Source organism: Mangifera indica, chromosome 17 (genome assembly GCF_011075055.1).
Source record: "Mangifera indica cultivar Alphonso chromosome 17, CATAS_Mindica_2.1, whole genome shotgun sequence".
Lineage (NCBI taxonomy): Eukaryota > Viridiplantae > Streptophyta > Magnoliopsida > Sapindales > Anacardiaceae > Mangifera > Mangifera indica.
This window is the reverse complement of record NC_058153.1, coordinates 1,234,876-1,253,235: the sequence shown is the minus strand read 5'-3', so window position 1 is coordinate 1,253,235 and position 18,360 is coordinate 1,234,876. Positions and strand designations below refer to the sequence as shown.

Genomic DNA, 18,360 nt, shown 5'->3' with positions numbered 1-18,360 from the left:
AAGATAATATTTACGCCTATGATTCACTTTTATTATAATATTTAAAAATGATATAACTACCTTTAATTGTTAAAACTTAAAATTAACAGTTGACTTTGATAAATAAATAAAAAATTAACATTTTCAGACTTTACATAGAAATCTATTTATATTTATAAATGTAAATAAAATTATGTGTATCTTGTATTATAATGTTATTAGTCTAGTATTTAAACATTATAAAGAGTCGAGTTGGTCCTCTCTAAAAAGACACTACCTACAAAAACTTATGATGTGTGATGGAAGCTTTAGGTTTCAGCCCACGAGTTGTCTATAAGAAAAATAATCTCAAGTTATATGCCAACATGATTTGCAAGACCTTTTATTTGATATGCTTTGACATAATCTTAAATATGTGATGAAATATCATTTATATACTTAATTAAGTATTAAAAATTAACATGTATAACATTATTATTTATCAATGGGTGCAAAACTACACATTTTGGGATGCCCGAATGGCCAATTCTCCATTGCGAAGTTAATGACTTCACGTGGAACTATTACCTTACCAACACCAACTCTTATTGACAAGCATCATTATCACCTTTTAGAACAAGTAGTGTCTTAATCATAGGTTTTCGTTAGTTAATAGATTTTCATTTAATTATTAATTTAATTTACCTAAATTTAATCTCTTCAGACATCACCCAATAGCTGTTGTACCATTAATTTAATTAAGATCCTCTTCAACTTTAATAACTTCTACAAATGATATTGGAATTTGAAGATTATTAGATTATGAATGAGACCTTTGTGGGTGTTTTTGGCAGGAAGAGGCAGAATGTTGACTCACCACATGACAAGTCTCTGTCTTTATGGGCAAAAGGAACCCAAAAAACCAGACAGCGGACCAGCCGCTTATTTCAGCTACACAGACTCAACTAAGAAGAAAAACACAGCGACAAAACACAAGAACTGGCGATGCAGTGCAGGAAGTCTACGAGTAGCAGACGAGAGTGCCAAGGCCAGATCTGCACAAGACAAAAGAACAATCACAAATCACTTAATAGATCTATACGTATATACACATATATGTATATATATAACTGACATACACATTTATACGCACCTTATGCTAGCTCCTCTAAACCACCGCCTGCAAAGCATCCACACCCCCTGGTACGACGGCGGCATCAGAAAATGATTAACGATAACGAAGAAAGTGAGGAATTATTTTTATAAATTGGGTCCAGAAACCACAAGACAAAGAAAGAATCACAAATCGCTTAACAGATCTACACATACACACACACATATATCCACACCCCCTGGTACGACGGCAGCGTCAGAAAATGATTAACCGAAATAAAGAAAGTGAGGAATTATTTTCATAAATTGGGTGCAGAAACCAAACCATTTTGGGACTCCCCGAATGGCCAATCTTCCAGCTTCATTTATGCCACAAATGACTCTCGACAAGTTCAAGACTTGACGTGGAACCAATCCGACGCCGGTGCCAACTCCATCGACAAATATCATTATCACCTCGTGCCTTTCTGGGTCAGTGTCGTTGTAACGTAAATCTGAGTGTGGTACATTTGCTCTCCCACCCGCTCTGATTGTAATGGTCCTACGAAAGTGGTCTGGTCGCGCCGGGGGTCTAAAGAACCTCAGTTGAAGCTCAGCAGCGGTGTGGTTTTCAAAAGTAGTAAGGGCGGCACCCATGGTTTCTTATCACACAACATAATTTTACCTTGAGCATGGGTTATATAGAAGACTTGATTCCCATAATTAGAGAAGAACAATGACGACAGATAGAAAAGGACCCGAACCAAAGTTTTCTGGAAAAAGCGTTGGTGGCCGTTGGTGGTCCTTTGGAGTCGGCTTACCCACTTGAGTCAGTGACCTCGTTTTAAATTAGCACGCAACGTTGGATAGTACTTTTTTTTTTTTTAATTTTTCAATTAAAAGTGACCGTTGATTAAGTCCCAAATTAAGAAGGGGAGCGTGCAGATAAGAAGATATGGGGATGGCAATGGGAGGGGCGGGGATATCAATCTCCATCCCCGCCCTTTCCCCGTTACGGGGATAAAAAATAATCCCCATCCCTGTCCCGTTCCCGCGGAGAAAAATCTCCTCCCCATCCCACCCTGTCTCCCGCAGAAAAAAATCGGAAAAAATCTCTTTTTCATTCCCGTAAATATAAATTTTAATTCTTTTATGTATTTCAATAAATAAAATAAATCATATTCTAACAATATGCAATAATCAATCTCTTCATTAGTAGCTCTTCATGTATGTGATTTAGGATAATTTTATAATAACATTAAATTTAACACTTTTCATTCACTTCAATTGATTTTATCAAGTTTATAATTATTTTTTTTTTAAAAAAACTTAATGGATTGACTAACTAAGTTTTGAAGTTGAAATAGAATTAATTTGGTGCATTTACATTTTATGATAATGAGATTCTGAAGTTTTTTTAATATATTAGATTAATAGTTCAGAAATTAGTAAAAACTGATAATTGATAATTCAAAAATTAGTAAAATTAAAGTTATAGTTTGAATAAATCATAATGTAAAAATTTCTAGAACTTAATAGTTTAGAAATTATTATATTAATATATTAGATTTAGGGGATGGGGCGGGGAGGGGATGGGACAGGGTGGGGCGGGGAGGGGATGGGACAGGGTGGGGCGGGGAGGAGAGGGGAGGGGAGGGGCGGGGAGAGGTGGGGCAGGGACATATGTATCCTCATCTCCGACCCGTCCCCAATTACGAGGATTTTTTTCATCCCCATCCCCGCCCATTTCTCCGTTTTTATCGGGGAATCCCCTCCCCGTTAGAGTCGGGGAGGGTTGAGACCCCTAAAGTCGGGTCCAAATTGCCATCTCTAAGAAGATACTAATACTTATTTTATATCCATCCCTACCAAGGCAAGCAGCCATAACAAGGCAAGGCAGCAAATCACATTCCATGCTTAATAATTTAATTATCCTAATTAGCTCCCTCTAGCTTGATAAATATTTTATCATTAAGGTCGCAATATGTGTCATTACCAAGACAGTGTGATTTCCAGAAGGAATGCAACTAGCAGTTTATTTGTACCAGGATCCAAAACAAATGTGAGGCCAAGTCTAGAGAACAAAATTAACAGAAGGAATGCTATTTGAGTAGGGCATTTATACAGGTCAGATGATCATGACTAAGATTTCCAGAAGGAATGCTATTTGAGTAGGGCATTTATACATATATGAGATGATCATGACTAAGATTTCCAGAAGGAATGCTACCTGCAGTTTATTTGCATAGAATCTGAGATGATCATTACTAAGATTATACATGTAAAAGAAAGCAATAGAACCGGAAATTACTGCTCAAAACGATCCAACCTTTAAGAGAAAGCAATATAACCCAAATGCCTTCCATCTTCGATTCTCTACCATCACCTTCCGGCTGCAAATGCCGACTTTGCATCTGCCTAAAAACCGCATCAACTTAGATTATTTCCAGTTCTCTGTTTCTCTCCATCACTTGTGTTTCCTTACATTCGAATCCGGTGTGGCTTTTGGTGCTCTCATTCCTTTAATCTGCTCTTCTTCTAATTTTGTAACAGAGTCCCAACGGCTAGTTTGAACTCATGTTTTGAATTCCAGACACGTGACCCCCCATGTTGCTTTTGGATTTGGACTTCAGTGTGAAGCACGTGCCCTCGGTCGGCTGTCAGTAGTTTACAGCCATCAAAGTTTACCATAATATTGAGCCATTCAAACTAAAGGTAACGGCAGCAACCGGCTACTGGCCACGCCAGTCTCTTTTTCTGCGCTTTTCCCTCTTTTGATATAAAACCCTCCCAATTAAAAAACATATTTCATTTCAAGCTTTCAATTTTTATGTCTTTAAACATTCTCCAACCTATCAATCTCAAATTTTCTCAATCAATTTTTTATTTTATCACACAACTTAATTTCCATTTTATTTTACAATTTATCAATTTTTTTTTTCATTCAATAAAAAATTATAAATAAATTCTAAATTCACATGAGTTCAATTTATTTGAATGCTTTAAATATGATAGAATTTAATATATTATCGATGATAAATCTCAAGCATAGACACATGGAAATATGGCACCGCTGGCTGGAAAACAAGGAAAACAAAAAATTGACAATACGAGAACACTTCAATAAAATCGAATAAACCATCAAAGGTAAATTAATTTGAAAGACAATGGGCAAACATAATATTCTTATTTAACATACAAATGCTAGTTTTGAAAACATCAGTCATCTTGTTCGTTATATTTTTTAATATTGTAAATAAATATCACATCACTTGAGAGGGCAACAACAAATTATTTTCACCATATCGCAATTAGTCAAAGGTGAATCCATTGTAGGTAATCCAAGCAATTTGAACATTGGAGAAATAATGAATTTCACATACAATCAACAAAACATGCAATTATACACTCATGTATGTTATTGCTTTTAATCAACTTTTTATATTTATTAAAGATGAAATTTTAAAATGAATGATACAAAATAACGTTCAATTAGCATTAAAAAGATTCCTAGGTCTACATTTAGGTTCGACATTCTTATAAATTATGAAGTGATAAAATTAAAAATTATGGCAAAACTATGTGATTTTAATAGTGTTATTTTTATTACTTCTTATTTATAAACTACTTGCAATCAAGATATAAAATACCTTTATTCAACTACCTATTATATTAATTTTAATTGATCGTTGTGTAAAAAAATTATTGTATTTAGGACACTAGAATATCTTCATTCTGGTGTTATAATTTATCACACATTAGTAAATATTCTTAATGATTATAAAATTAATAACTTTATTTTTACAATTACGTTTGAAAATGCCAAAAATAATGAGAGTAATTGAGTTAATAATTAATCATTTAAGTTTACTATTTGATAAAAAAATTATTTTATATTAGATGTGTCTGTTATATTATGAATTTTAGAACATAAGATAGCTTGAGTTTAGCAAAAGAACATATAAGACCAGTTAGATATGCCATCGCTTACAATTCCTCATCTCCATCACTGTAACATGCCCCTCCAAAAATATTATCCTTCAGAAAAAAATGTCACTTACTTATTTTATTTGAACATGCAATCACTTAAATAATTCCATTCATTCAACATACAAAATTTACAAAAATATCATTCTTAATAAAAATTGTAGAAACGAATAACGGATGTCATAATTAAATGAAAACCATCATCCACAAAAGAAAGATAGTATGCAAGTTATACCTCAATATAATATCCAAAACATAAATTGGAATATAAATACATAAATGATAAAAATACACTTATGTGCACACCGCGACTATTACGATTACCTATACTTATAAAATATAGAAAATAGAGAAGCGAGTGAAAAGTCATTTAGTAGTCGAAGACTCTACTAATTTTTATATAATCTCCAAACTATTCTTGGCTTGACCTTCTATAACTCAATCATTCAAAATCTATCTTTAAACTCTCATTGTGATAACATGTCTTACTACAAATATATGGAAACTTAGGAATTTCCAAGCTCTATAACATATCTCTTGAGACTATCTGAGTCTTGCTCGATACTAAAGAATCAAACTGAATCCCAATTGATGTGGCCACCTCATCTTTTGGTTTTTGTTTTGTTTTGCGTTATTGATTTATTTAACCACAAATATTTATATCACTTGAATGCACAATTATAAAAAAAACTTTAAAATATAAAATTTTCCAAAACGTATACAATTTATGTAGAGACAGTGAAACGATCATCGTATTCAAAGAATTCTAATTTTAGTTATAACTTATAATCATTCTAAGCAAGGATGGATTGTTTCGTTGCTCATTCAATGTTCTATCAAAAACTTTGGAATTTGTGTCATGACTATTCATAGTATAACAAGACCATTCTATTATAGCTTAATTCAACAATGTTAGACCCCTGAATGTTTTGATTATATCAAAATTAAGTTTAAAGTTATTAATTTATATTTATTGAGCTAATTAAGTCTATGACATAAAATTCTTATAATCGAAAAATGTGCGAAATATATGTTTTTCAACTTTTTAGAAATTGGACGTTCGTCCCCTATAGGACGCCCATTCCTTTGCTAGTCACATGTCTATCTTTACAAGTCTGAAACTCTTGAAAATTTTTGTCAAATAAGTAGGGATGCCCATCCCCAAAATAAGGACGCCCATTTTCAGATCAGGGACACCTCTTCCCATGATGGGGATGTCTATTCCCATACCTAGGATGTCCATTCCTTGGGCAGTTCTCTGTTAGTCCCTTCCTGTCTGAAGCTTTTGGAAGTGAATTATGAAGGTGCAAAAAAGGACACCTGTCCTGAAAAAAGGGACGCTCATCCCTAAAATGGCGTATTTTAAAAATTCAACCATTGGACGACTATTTCAAAGCCACCAAAATTAGAATGTATGAAAGGACGCCAGTCCCGCTGTCTTTTCAAAGCTAAAACATTATTTTTTAAGCTTAACGGATACATTATCCCAACCAATGGTTATTTGAGCTATTCCAACCATTCAAGACTATAAATTGAAGACTCTTTGATAAGGAATATGTAAGAGATCACACAAGTAAAATTCTATACTCATTTCTTCTCTAATTTCTCTTACAAGCTTGTAACTCAAATTTTTAAGAGAAATATTTGTACTCATTTTTCTTATATCAGCCTTGTAGAGACATTTACAAATAATATTTTTTATATTCAAATACTTGAATGAAATTTCGCATAACTCTTGTAGTAGGCAAAATCTCAGATAACTATTGAGTTGGACGTTATCTCGAATCAACTAGTGAACATAAATGAAATCTCAAAGAACTGTTGTAAAGAGAGGATTTTTCACTAGTGAAACTTCAAGTGGTTTGTTTGAAGGAGTGGATGTAAGAGACATGAAAGAGAAAGCTCCGAACCACTATAAATTTTGAGCATTTTCTTTTCCTACTCTATATACTTTATGTTTTATATTTGTATTGTGTTTGTGATAAATTGCTAAGTAAAGTTTATGCTTCTATATGTGTTGTATGCTTTGACAGATTATTGAATATAGTTTATACTTAATTGTTTGGATATTTTATTGAATTTATTTGTTTGGTTGTAATTGTCTATAAATTTGTTTAATGAATTTTTATTTGGATAAAAGTTTTAGATAATCCTATTCATCCCCCTAACATTATTGGTAATTTGGGGTTTTTCAAACAATGTTGTGATTTGCAAAAACACTTGTTACTGTATCAAGATAGTGAAAAGTTGCCCAAAAGTAGTGGTAGACTCAAGCGGCGTCAATACACAGCTGCCCCTTTAGATTTAAACAATTCATAGTTTAATATACATTTTGTATGAAAATCGAGTGGTTTAATATATCAAAACTATCAAACTACCCCCAAAATTTTTATGAACTTTTATTAGATATCATTATGTCTTAGTTGACCCTTTATATTTTTACTATTATTCAATTTCAACTCCCTTATATCATATCTTTGGATCTGCCGCCTCCCACGGGAACCTGCCTTCTGTTCTACAAGGTGATGGCAGCAGAATTCTTTGGTAAATTAATGTTTTGTAGTTTTTCATTTCTACCATGCAAATTGAAACCTCAACTGCCATATATTATAAGAAGTTAGGTTCATCATCACAAATTGAACAGAAAATGAAGAAAAAATATATAAATTCACTTGTTTGGATTTTGTATTATGTTTGAAGTTGAAAAGGGTCCTCATCAAGCTTGATCATAAGGAGGTGAAACTTACAAATTTTTTAACCAATTGTATTGGGAAATATATCATATTCTCATCTTTTCTGGAAGTTAAATGTCTTAATGGCAAAGGCAAAACAGAATCCAAAAAACACAGTAATTCCAGCCAATATGATTCCAACTATACCCACAAAGTCAGAGTCATAGCCAAAGTAATGGCTCACAAAATCCTTCACCTTCTCACCAGATTCTAATGTCTCTTCTATATCTCCAAATTGTGTAACTACCAGGCCATACAAGGTGTAACTCACTGGACATATCCAATAATACCATCTCCACCACAGTGGCATCCTCTGTCACATTGCAAGTTGTGTACTTTTTAGTTCTCTTGTAAATTCAATGAAAAAAGAAGAAACATTTGGGTAACTTACCGGTCGAGGAATGATGAACCCTGAAAAGAGGTTCCACATTATATAGAAGAAGGAAGATACTATGGCGGCGATGTTGTGATTAGGAGTAACAGCGACTGCCATCATTCCGTAGAATGTGAAGTATAAAAGTGTCAAGTACATGATGATGAGATACCAGAAGAACTTGCTCACTGTCCAGTCGAATCCTATTGTAGCGTATACTATAACACCGTATATAATTGTCTGTACTAAAATGTGTGGAAGCTCTATTGCAACCTGCAACACAACGACAGTCAGTGAGAGTTCTGCAATGGTTGAATTTGACAGACCAACAAAGATGATGTACCTGGCCAAATGCATATGGTAAAGTTGAATACATTCCAGCTGCTCTTTCTCTGTAAAACACTGTTCTTTCAATAGCCACAACTGGCTGCACTGATGTTGCATTTTGCGCACCAATGAATAGCACAGCAGCATACATGGAGCCCATTGCATTAAAAAGATCTTGTTGCCTTTTTCTACAATAACATGACATTTTACCAGAGTTAGCGGCTGGGTGAAGAAATGATTTTTCTTTCTTGGAAATGTGTCGTTTGCATTGCATTTCACCATACCTTTCGGAGCCAATATCCCAGAAAATTGTCCCAAACATCAAAGCTATAAAAGTTGTGAAGAAAAGTCTAACAGCAGTGTATGGTGGGTTTCTCCAGTATGACATATGCTGTTTCCACAAGCAAGCTTTGCATTGTGTGAAGAAAGATTGTGAATATTTGGTCCCAAAGTAAAGATCTTTTGAACCTGGTGGAGGGGTGCTTAATTCTTTGATCAAATTCTTGTTTCTCCTGCATTAAACATTGACCAAATGTTGTATGAATCTATACTGTGCAAAATCATTGAGCATCATTTGATGTTTATATTCTACCTGTATAACTCTGAGTTTTTGTATATGTCAGTGAAGTTGATTCCTAGGCCTGCTTCTTGTGCTGTTGTTGTAACCTCCAACATCCAGGTTGCAGGATTATGACCATCTCTAATCTTTGGCACTCCTTCAATTCCCTCAAAGTACTTGATCAACTGGGAAGAATGGCGGCCTAATGGACCGACATATATCTCTTCGCCTCCCCGTTTCAATAGAAGTAGCTGCAATGCAATACGTAAGTTATTTTTCTGAACATTGGTAAACAAATAGATTGTAAAGTCATGAAGATTGAAGAATATCATTTTACCTCATCAAAAGCGTCAAATATATCGATACTAGGCTGGTGAATGGTGCAAACCACTGTCCGACCGGTGTCCACCGTGTTCCTCACTGTTCTCATTACTATTGCAGCTGCCCGAGCATCAAGGCCAGAAGTTGGCTCATCCATGAATATAATTGATGGGTTAGCAACAAGTTCTACTGCGATGGTCAGCCTTTTTCTCTGCTCAGTTGAGAGCCCATTCACGCCAGGCAATCCAACAAGGGCTTCCCTTATTGGGTTCAGCTCCACAAGCTCCATCACTTCCTTAATAAACATCTACAAATTATCATTTCAAAGTCCAGTCAACAACTAATATTCTTAAAGAGAAAAGAGAAGAGAAGAAAATTAACGAATATGAAACAATAACAATACCTTTCTGGTATCAGAATTGACCTCAATAGGCAACCGAAGCCAAGCAGAATAGAGCAAGGACTCATAGACGGTAACATGAGGAGAATGAATATCAGTTTGCTCGCAATATCCTGAAATGCGAGCGAATGTTTCTTGCTTTTTCAGGTACCCAGATATTGTGATTGTACCAGAGATATATCCACCTGTTTTTCTTCCAGACAAAACATCCATTAGAGTGGTCTTTCCAGCCCCACTTACTCCCATGAGAGCGGTGAGCACACCTGGCCTAAAAGCACCACTCAAACCCTTCAAAAGTTCTAGTCTATCCGCAGCAATACCTTGAGCTTTCATTTCCTGTAGACAAGCAATTCAAAGATCTTATTATGACTGAAATCAATAGATGGACACCTTCCTTTCAAGTTGAGCACTTGACTGTACCTGTGGCATGTCTACTGCATATCTGATTTCATCGAAGGTAATAGAATGAGGTTCAAAAGGAAGAATCATTCCCCGCCTTCTGTGCTGCTCTGGTCCGGAGAAGCTTTCTATCCTTGCAGAAAGAGTCCTGGACGATATACTTCTTCGGCTTTCATTTCCTCTTTCTGCATAATTACCATGAGAATTAATGTGACAACTTTGACAAATACCACAAAGTTGATTAATCTTTCATCCAAATGACTTACTAGAAGATAACTTTCCCCTGTGTGTTAGCTCCATTAGCTCCCCTCCTTTGCTACCACATTTCTCATCAAAGGCCTCTTGGGTTAGAATTGCCTGAGGCTTTCCCAAGGCTGCAACAAATTACTCAATAAGTTACAAGAATTTTAACCCCCTACTTTCCGAAACTCATAAGAATAGAGTACTTACGATCAAGATACTTTAAAGCCATTGTAAAAAGAAAATTGAATAGAAATACATATCCAATCAAAGCTCCTACTCCAATCCAATACCAATATGCTTCTGGAAAGAGCCCACGACTCTTCATGACCTGAACTCCTAATGATTCTTTAGAATTAGGAGGTATCTACAACAGAAGATTATTTAAAGAATTAGCTCAAATTCTAAAACTTCTAAACTATAGTTTAAAATAAGAAATCTTTACTTACATGACTCCAACTATTCCCCAGAAATTCATTCACAGCCATAGCATTCTGCCCATACATCATTGGCGAGAACCAATAACCCCACAGCCACCAACTCTTTACATCAACTGATGCAATTTAACAAAGATTTCACTGTCAGAGTTCTATTCAAATCTCCTTGGAGAAAAAGAAAACCTTGAAATGTATTACTGATTCACCTCGTGATAAGACAAATCCACCCAGCACCAAGACTGACAGTAAAGCAAATGAACCAAACGTGTTTGCAACAATTATATTCCGTCCGATGGCTCCGATACATCGAAATAGTCCAGACGCCATCTGGTTTACACATAGGAGTATCAAGTACTGTCTGAAAAACCTGCAATTCAAAATTTTCTCCATGAATACCCAAAAAACGAGACTCGAATTTTGAGCTGGTGTTTTCTTTTTATTCACCTTTTAATATTTGGATCATAGCCTATAACATAGTAAGTTGTGAAAACCCAAACACCAACTTCAACGAAAGTGATTGGGATCTTAAGGACCCATGTAGGCAATGAGTAAGCCCATGAAGGGTAAAAAAGAAGGTCCCTTTGCTTGTAGAATACAGGAAGTTTCATTATAGTCATGGCGAGCTCTGAGAATCCGTTGAACATAATCATAACCAATGCGAAGAACAGGGTTCCCAGATAAATTCCACCATCTGCCACTGTTTCCCGGTGCATCTCAGTCCGTAGAAATAGTGTCATTGTCACTACTGCAGCCAAAATAAGCTGAAAATGGAGAAGTAGAAGTAAAATAGTGTTGCTTTGTTCAGGATTAAGACCAAAAGTAAAATGTTTGAATCAATGCTACTCACCTGAAACATTTTGAAAATGTAGACAAATGAGTTTCTCTTCATGAGTAAATATTCTCTTGAGATACAAGCTTTCAGTAGTTCTTTCTTGCTGCAGCCATATTTCTCCTTTGTTAAAGCAGCTGGGTGACTTTTGGACTTGTCAAATGGAGTAGCAAGTTCATCACCCAGTTTTCGACCAATATGAAATGATTGAAAAGCTTCAGCAAATTCCTGAGAGGCAACAAAGCTATAAGGCTCATCTTTGTTTGCCCAGTACTGCTCTTGATCTTTCCTTGAAGTCACCTAATGATGAAACACACAAACACATACATAACAACATAAATTAAAGATTCAGAAAGTATATGTTCAGAAGCAAAAGTTTTGATAGAATTTTTAGGCTTACTTCTTGTAAGAAATCAGCAACTCCTTTCCTCTCAGGACACTTGAAGCCCATGTATTCAAAGAATTCTAACACATTTTCGCGGGGACCTTGATACACAATATGGCCATCAGAGAGAAGAACTATGTCGTCAAATAATTCATATGTTTCTGGTGCTGGTTGGAGAAGAGAAATAACAGCAGTTCCATTAAATATATGAATGGACTGTCTAAGTGAGTTTACAATTTGGAATGTAGTTGAACTGTCCAACCCAGTTGATATTTCATCCATGAAAAGTGCTCTTGCTGGTCCAACTAGCATTTCCCCTATACCATATTGTACAAATATACAAATTAAGCAAAAAGAAAATCCAAGCTAGTTTGAATTACTGTGAATTTTTCATGTTTCACCTGTAGTGACTCGCTTCTTTTGTCCACCAGAGATGCCTCGAATCATTTCATCTCCCACCATGGTGTCAGCACATACTTCAAGACCCAAAATCTGAAAAATTGTTAAAACAAACAAATGCAAATATCATATATCCAATTGTCTCTGTAATTGTTTCTTAAATTTTCACTTGGATTATAAATTGAGACCTTAAGAACATAGTCTGTAACTACATTTGTCTCCTGCCCTTCCAGTGATGCTGCCTGCAAAATAAATTAATCATTAACAAAAATGAAAACAAAATACAACATGCTTTAGTAGTCATTTTTCTAAAGATTATCTTGCCTTCATGTAAAGATCAATATCAGGATCTGGTTTGATATTTGCAGCCTTTTCTCTTCTTGATAGTTCTGCCAACGTCTCTGCAAATCAACGGAATTTGAAAATTCAACGGTCAACTAGCTAGGACCGAGGAAAAAGACATACAAGTTAAAATTCAGTTTACTGACCATAACGGGGACCGACCCCTTGACATCTTGCTGAGAAAGCCAATGTTTCTCTTACTGTCATTTCTCCAATATGCAAATCATATTGACTTATGTAAGCTGATGTCCTCTGTGGTACAAACTCTTCCATCCCATGTCCATTATATGTAACTCTCCCCGAAAACTGAATTTTTAGAAGTGCCCATCTTAGAATTTTAAGTTAAAAAATCAGAAGAAACATACAAAGAACTGTGTAGTTTCCTTACTTTCAAGTCTTTTCCAAGTTTTCCTGCCAAAGTCAATAGTAATGTGGTCTTTCCTGAACTTGGAGGGCCTAGAAGCAATGTCATTCTGAAAAAGTTAAATCAATTAAGTTACAATGAAATCCTTTTGAAATCTGTTGATATTCTTAGATGATTAATGTCTTTTCACCTTCGAGGTTTGATGATTCCACTAACATCATGAAGAATTGGTAATGACTTTTTTCTACTTGGAAGAATGTGAAGATAATTCAAGAACCCCTGTAGATATAAAACATAAAGCAAATCTCCTGTTTAAACAAGAAAAAACAGAAAGATGACTGCAAGATCCTTGAATATGAGTTACCTCCAAGGTATTAACAATGGAGTTGAAGATTGTAGGCAAAGCTCTGCTTCCAATATAAGCTTCTGCTTCGACATTTATATGCTCAAACCGGACTTCAATTGTAGGAATATCAAGCCCAACTCTGGGTTTTTGAAAAACAAGAGAACATCATTCATTCCAAACAAATGTGAGAAGAAGATAAATTTATTCTATGGATTGATGAAATTTACCTATCAATGCGTTCCTTGAGCTTCAACAAGAACTTTTCATTATCTTCTTCAGCAATTTTGACAAGCCTCTCAATCAGATTCCGCCTCTCAATCAATCCAAGACTTTTGATATCAATCTCTCTTGCCTGGCCTTCAGCTTCAGTGAGTATGCCTCTCTGTATACGTAAATACGTTGGAAGTTTTTCAATAGCTGCCCATTTCAAAGCTTCTTCATCATCTTCTCCTTGGGAAGACTTTGTAAAGGCTTCCATGGTACTGTTCCTCCATATGTGAGGACTGCCTAAACGTCCACTGTTGGCTCTAAAAGATCCACCATTCTCCATTTCCCCGTCTCCAGGCAATGCCGATTCACAAGCTATAACATATATATGATTCTGCAGAACCAGCTTAGTTTCTGATATTCATGAAATGTCTCTCTTTCTCTTGGATGGACAGAGAGATACAACAATGTCTGTGTAGCAAGTCCAAAAACTTACCTTATGGTGCCTTTCTTTTCCTTTTGTAATAATAAATACCCCAAAACCGATATGAAACATTTAAGGATGTTTCAGAAATATAAAAAAATTTAAAACATATGTTTTTTAATAAATTAAAAATTGATTTTATATATCACTTATCTTTATAATTTTGAATCGTAACTTTAATATTCATCTTCTCTTTTTTTTGTTTAAACTATCGGAAAATATTAAAAGTATTAAATACATACTTTATTATTACTAAAAAGTTGGTATATTTTCTTTTAAATACAAGTTATTTTATTTCTTTATGAATTTCTTTATTTAGAAAAAAATAATATGATTTTTTATATTTATACGTTTTGCTGTGTTTTTTCATTTATGGTTTTCAAAAAATATTTTTTAATGTTTTTGTTTCTGTTTTTTCAAGTTATCCGTATTTTCATTTTCATGCTATATTAACGTCTGTATCTTTTTCTGTTCCTTCGGCAGGGAAAAGATGATGCTCTTCCAACTCTCTGAAACTTAAGCGAGTAAATCTTCCACCTAACTTTCTATCACCGATTAGATAATAATATTTGCAATGCCATTAATTCTGAACTGTACAAGATCCTCTTTGAAAGTGCAAGCAACGAGCTGCCGACTCAAATAGTTTATAATACGCTATCCATGAATAAACAATAGGAAAGATTCTGTAGAGACAGAAATGAAGGAAAAGAAAATACGATTCACTTAGCCAAATAATCCCGAGAAGTCTGCCATTGTTAACTGCTTACAGTCTTGCATATTTTATTTATTTAATTCTTCCATAATACCTAATATGCTCCAGGCATGTGCGTGCATGCATGCTCATGCTGCCATCCATTTTATGTATTTCTATAAATCAACTCAGATTTTAATCATCATAGCATCATTACCTTATAAGAGACTTGCACAGGGAACTGTAACTAGACAAAGTCCTTCCAAAACAAGACGAAGAAGAAGAAGTTGTTGTGAAAAAATAAATATAATTTATCAAAACTTGTGTTTCCATTGTCGTACTGGGGACCTTGATTAATCTTTTTTGTTGTTGAGATGTCATGCCACTGCAAAGAGTGACATGAACCCAGAAAGGCAGAAATAAAGAACACATTTATCAAATTTTACGAGACAAATTTAGCCTCAAACTCAACTTTTGCATCCATTAATTGATGACACAGTGAATCCTGACTGAGATTTTGCCTCTAAACATAATTCATTAATAATGCATGTATCCCATGTGGGTTTTCCACCTAACATTAAATAGTTGCAGTTTTATTTTTTAAATAAGTTCTTGATCAAATAAAACAATATTATCATGAAATTATATATTATTTTATTTTTAATTTAAAATTATTCAATCACGTAACAATATATCATTTGAATATTTCAAAGTTAAACGTATTTTTAATTGTTATATCTTTGAAACCCCAACCTGATTGATCATAATTTGCAGTACAGATGAAAATGTTTCTGATTTAAAATGGGATCATAATATGATGTCCCATGTGTAAGAAATCCCCATAGTCCCGGAGAAGATCTGTTGCTCCGATCAACAGTCAAAATTTTTATAAATCTATTATTTTATTGTTTTATTTTCATTCATTTGATTATTATTATTATCTGTTGCTGAACATGCATCTAAGTGGTTGCGTGAGGCCAAATAAGCCTGTCTCCACGATGTGATTCACCTCATTTTATGCTAACAATGTCCATTGATAACACAAGTAAATATAGATCGAATCGAATCGAGTTTGAATATATATTATTTGAGTTTAGTTTAAATAAAAATGATTTAGTTTGAGTTTGTATAACCAAAATTAATTTGGTTTAAACAATGTCCATTGATAACACAAGTAAATATAGTTAAAATCAAATCAAATTTGGTTTTTAAAAAAGTTTAATTTTATTTAATTCAAATCTGGTTTGGGTTCATAATTCGAATCTTATAAATTAGATTTATGGTATGAGTTTACAATTCATTAACAAAATAATATCGTTTTACCAATAATGAGCAAAATGATATTATTTTGACAATTATTTCATATAATCAATTTGAATCAAGTTATGAGTTAAGTTCAAACAATTCCTTGATTCGTAAGTTGGATTGAACCAAACTTCTCTTAACTTGAGTTTGATTTAATTTAAAAAATTAATTGATCATCCTGACTCTAACTCGATTTGAATTCAAGTTGGGTCAAACTAGGTTAAGCTAACTTTCAAAACTAAGCCAACTCAGTTCAAGTTCATCCCTAAATTAATGACCTAAACATTAGAAGTGTATTTTATCTGAACTGATCTGTGATCAACCCAAACTCAAATCACATTCAAGTTGTTGTATAGGATCATTAGTGTCACCAACAATGTCCCCCAACGAGTTGAATAATATCATCAAATAAATGATTAAATAAGTTAATTTCGAATCAAATTATCAAATTAAAACTTTAATTTAAAATTTATTCCATCAAACTGAGCTATGGATTTGATCCATATCCGGTCAAGTCCTATCCACCACTAAGTGAACATCTCCTTCTGCACAAACTTTATATTTTCAAAATTCATGTACTTTGAGGTGTTATTCTTCAAATGTATTATTTTATTTTAATAAATAAATGAAAACAATAAAATTAATAATGATGAACGAAGTTCGAAACCTTTTATTTATTTATTTATTTGTTTATTTATATATTTTTGTAATGTTTGTGGCTGACTATCATTATATAAATATATAAATTTGAATTTCTAGAATCGAAGTTATTTGTAGATGTCAATGAGGATAAAGACGAAATGGACAGACGTGCGTAATTAATGTTATCTAAATTCCAAATGTTCTTGATGGAATCTTGTGATGAAAACATGGTTGTCCCATTGTTACATATCACATCAATTAACCACTTTCAAATTCTAAGTTCTAAGTTATGTATTTGTATCTAATGCTGATTAGAGATAGGAAGAAAAAATTGATTAAATATTTTATAAATTTTTAAATTATTAAGGTGTGTTTGGATTATAAAATCAAAAAACATATTTTTTTTTAAATACCTAGATTGATTAGATGAATAAACTTTAAAACATAATAATCGAACCTATAACTATTATATTAAATAAGTTAAAATTCAATAAATATAATAAAAATTCGTATCCGAATGATTTTATTGAAAGTTTTTAAAAATAGGGAAATTTTAAAAAATGGCCAAAATGCCCTCCCATTAAGCAAAAATACCAAAATCACTATTTTCAAGCCAAAATGCCCAAAATCACTGTTCCAAAAAAAAAAAATGCCTATGACTTTTTTTAATACCAAAACTACCCTTCCCCTCATATTTATATAACTCTCCCACTTACTATGGGGTTTTAATGTAATTTTAGATAAATATGAGGGGTTTTTGGATATTTTACATTATAAAGGCATTTTGATATTTATTTATTTATTTCAAACTTTTTCTAAAATGTCAAAATTACCCTTCCCTTCATTTATATAACTCCCCTCACTCATTATGGGGGTTCAAATAATTTTAGATAAATATGAGGGGTTTTTAGATATTTTACATTGTAAAGGCATTTTCATTTTTCAACTTTTAGATTTCGAATTTCACCGTTTTATGATATATCGACTCGTATTTTTCAGATTTCTGAAGGATTTTCCGTTTGTTGCCATTCTAGGGTTTTTCAACTTTTACAATTCGAATTTCAGTTCCGTTTTTTCGGATTTTATCGTTTTACGAGATATCGACTCGTATTTTTTAGATTTCAGAAAGATTTTCCGTTTGTTGCCATTCTAGGGTTTTTCAACTTTTAGAATTCGAATTTTAGTTCAGTTTTTTCGAATTTCACTGTTTGACGAGATATCGACTCGTATTTTTCAGATTTTCGAAGGATTTTCCGTTTGTTGCCATTCTAGGGTTTTTCAACTTTTAGAATTTGAATTTCAGTTCCGTTTTTTCGGATTTCACTGTTTTACGAGATATCGACTCATATTTTTCAGATTTCTGAAGAATTTTTCGATTATTTTCATTCTAGGGTTTTTCAACTTTTAGAATTCGAATTTCAGTTAAGTTTTTTCGAATTTTACCGTTTAACGAGATATCGACTCGTATTTTTCAGATTTCTGAAGGATTTTCCGTTTGTTGCCATTCTAGGGTTTTTCAACTTTTTGAATTTGAATTTCAG

The 18,360-nt window shown here is 33.5% G+C and overlaps 1 protein-coding gene and 1 long non-coding RNA gene across 6 annotated transcripts; both read right to left on the bottom strand.

Moving 5' to 3' along the window:
* Positions 1 to 756: 756 nt before the first annotated feature.
* On the bottom strand, positions 757 to 2,118 carry LOC123200360. The gene is made up of 3 exons (XR_006498531.1): positions 1,397 to 2,118; positions 1,112 to 1,158; positions 757 to 1,013 (listed from the first exon to the last, which is right to left on the bottom strand). It is a non-coding gene; the product is annotated as an uncharacterized LOC123200360 (long non-coding RNA).
* Positions 2,119 to 7,824: 5,706 nt separating this feature from the next.
* Positions 7,825 to 14,040, bottom strand: LOC123200943 (pleiotropic drug resistance protein 1-like). Of its 5 annotated transcripts, none has more exons than XM_044616343.1 (23): positions 13,718 to 14,040; positions 13,509 to 13,629; positions 13,335 to 13,423; positions 13,169 to 13,253; positions 12,927 to 13,086; positions 12,763 to 12,839; positions 12,627 to 12,680; positions 12,441 to 12,531; positions 12,055 to 12,356; positions 11,673 to 11,954; positions 11,270 to 11,586; positions 11,032 to 11,192; positions 10,838 to 10,941; positions 10,599 to 10,755; positions 10,411 to 10,522; positions 10,170 to 10,329; positions 9,753 to 10,085; positions 9,366 to 9,656; positions 9,062 to 9,279; positions 8,754 to 8,981; positions 8,486 to 8,657; positions 8,161 to 8,415; positions 7,825 to 8,082 (listed from the first exon to the last, which is right to left on the bottom strand). In XM_044616343.1, the coding sequence occupies exons 1-23, from the start codon at positions 14,038 to 14,040 to the stop codon at positions 7,825 to 7,827; spliced, it is 4,350 nt and encodes a 1,449-aa protein (XP_044472278.1). The 5 variants fall into 5 exon arrangements, with proteins under 5 accessions (XP_044472278.1, XP_044472281.1, XP_044472282.1 ...); XM_044616346.1 differs by having other exon boundaries at positions 10,170 to 10,317; XM_044616347.1 differs by having other exon boundaries at positions 10,170 to 10,248.
* Positions 14,041 to 18,360: the final 4,320 nt, after the last annotated feature.

Coding starts and splice junctions, on each gene's coding strand:
- LOC123200943 (XM_044616343.1), bottom strand. CDS start 14,040: ATGGAGAATGGTGGATCTTTTAGAGCCAACAGTGGACGTTTAGGCAGT. Junction 13,087..13,168: donor AACTTGGAAAAGACTTGAAA/GTAAGGAAACTA, acceptor CTAAAAATTCAG/TTTTCGGGGAGAGTTACATA. Junction 11,193..11,269: donor TATGATCCAAATATTAAAAG/GTGAATAAAAAG, acceptor TTTGAATTGCAG/GTTTTTCAGACAGTACTTGA.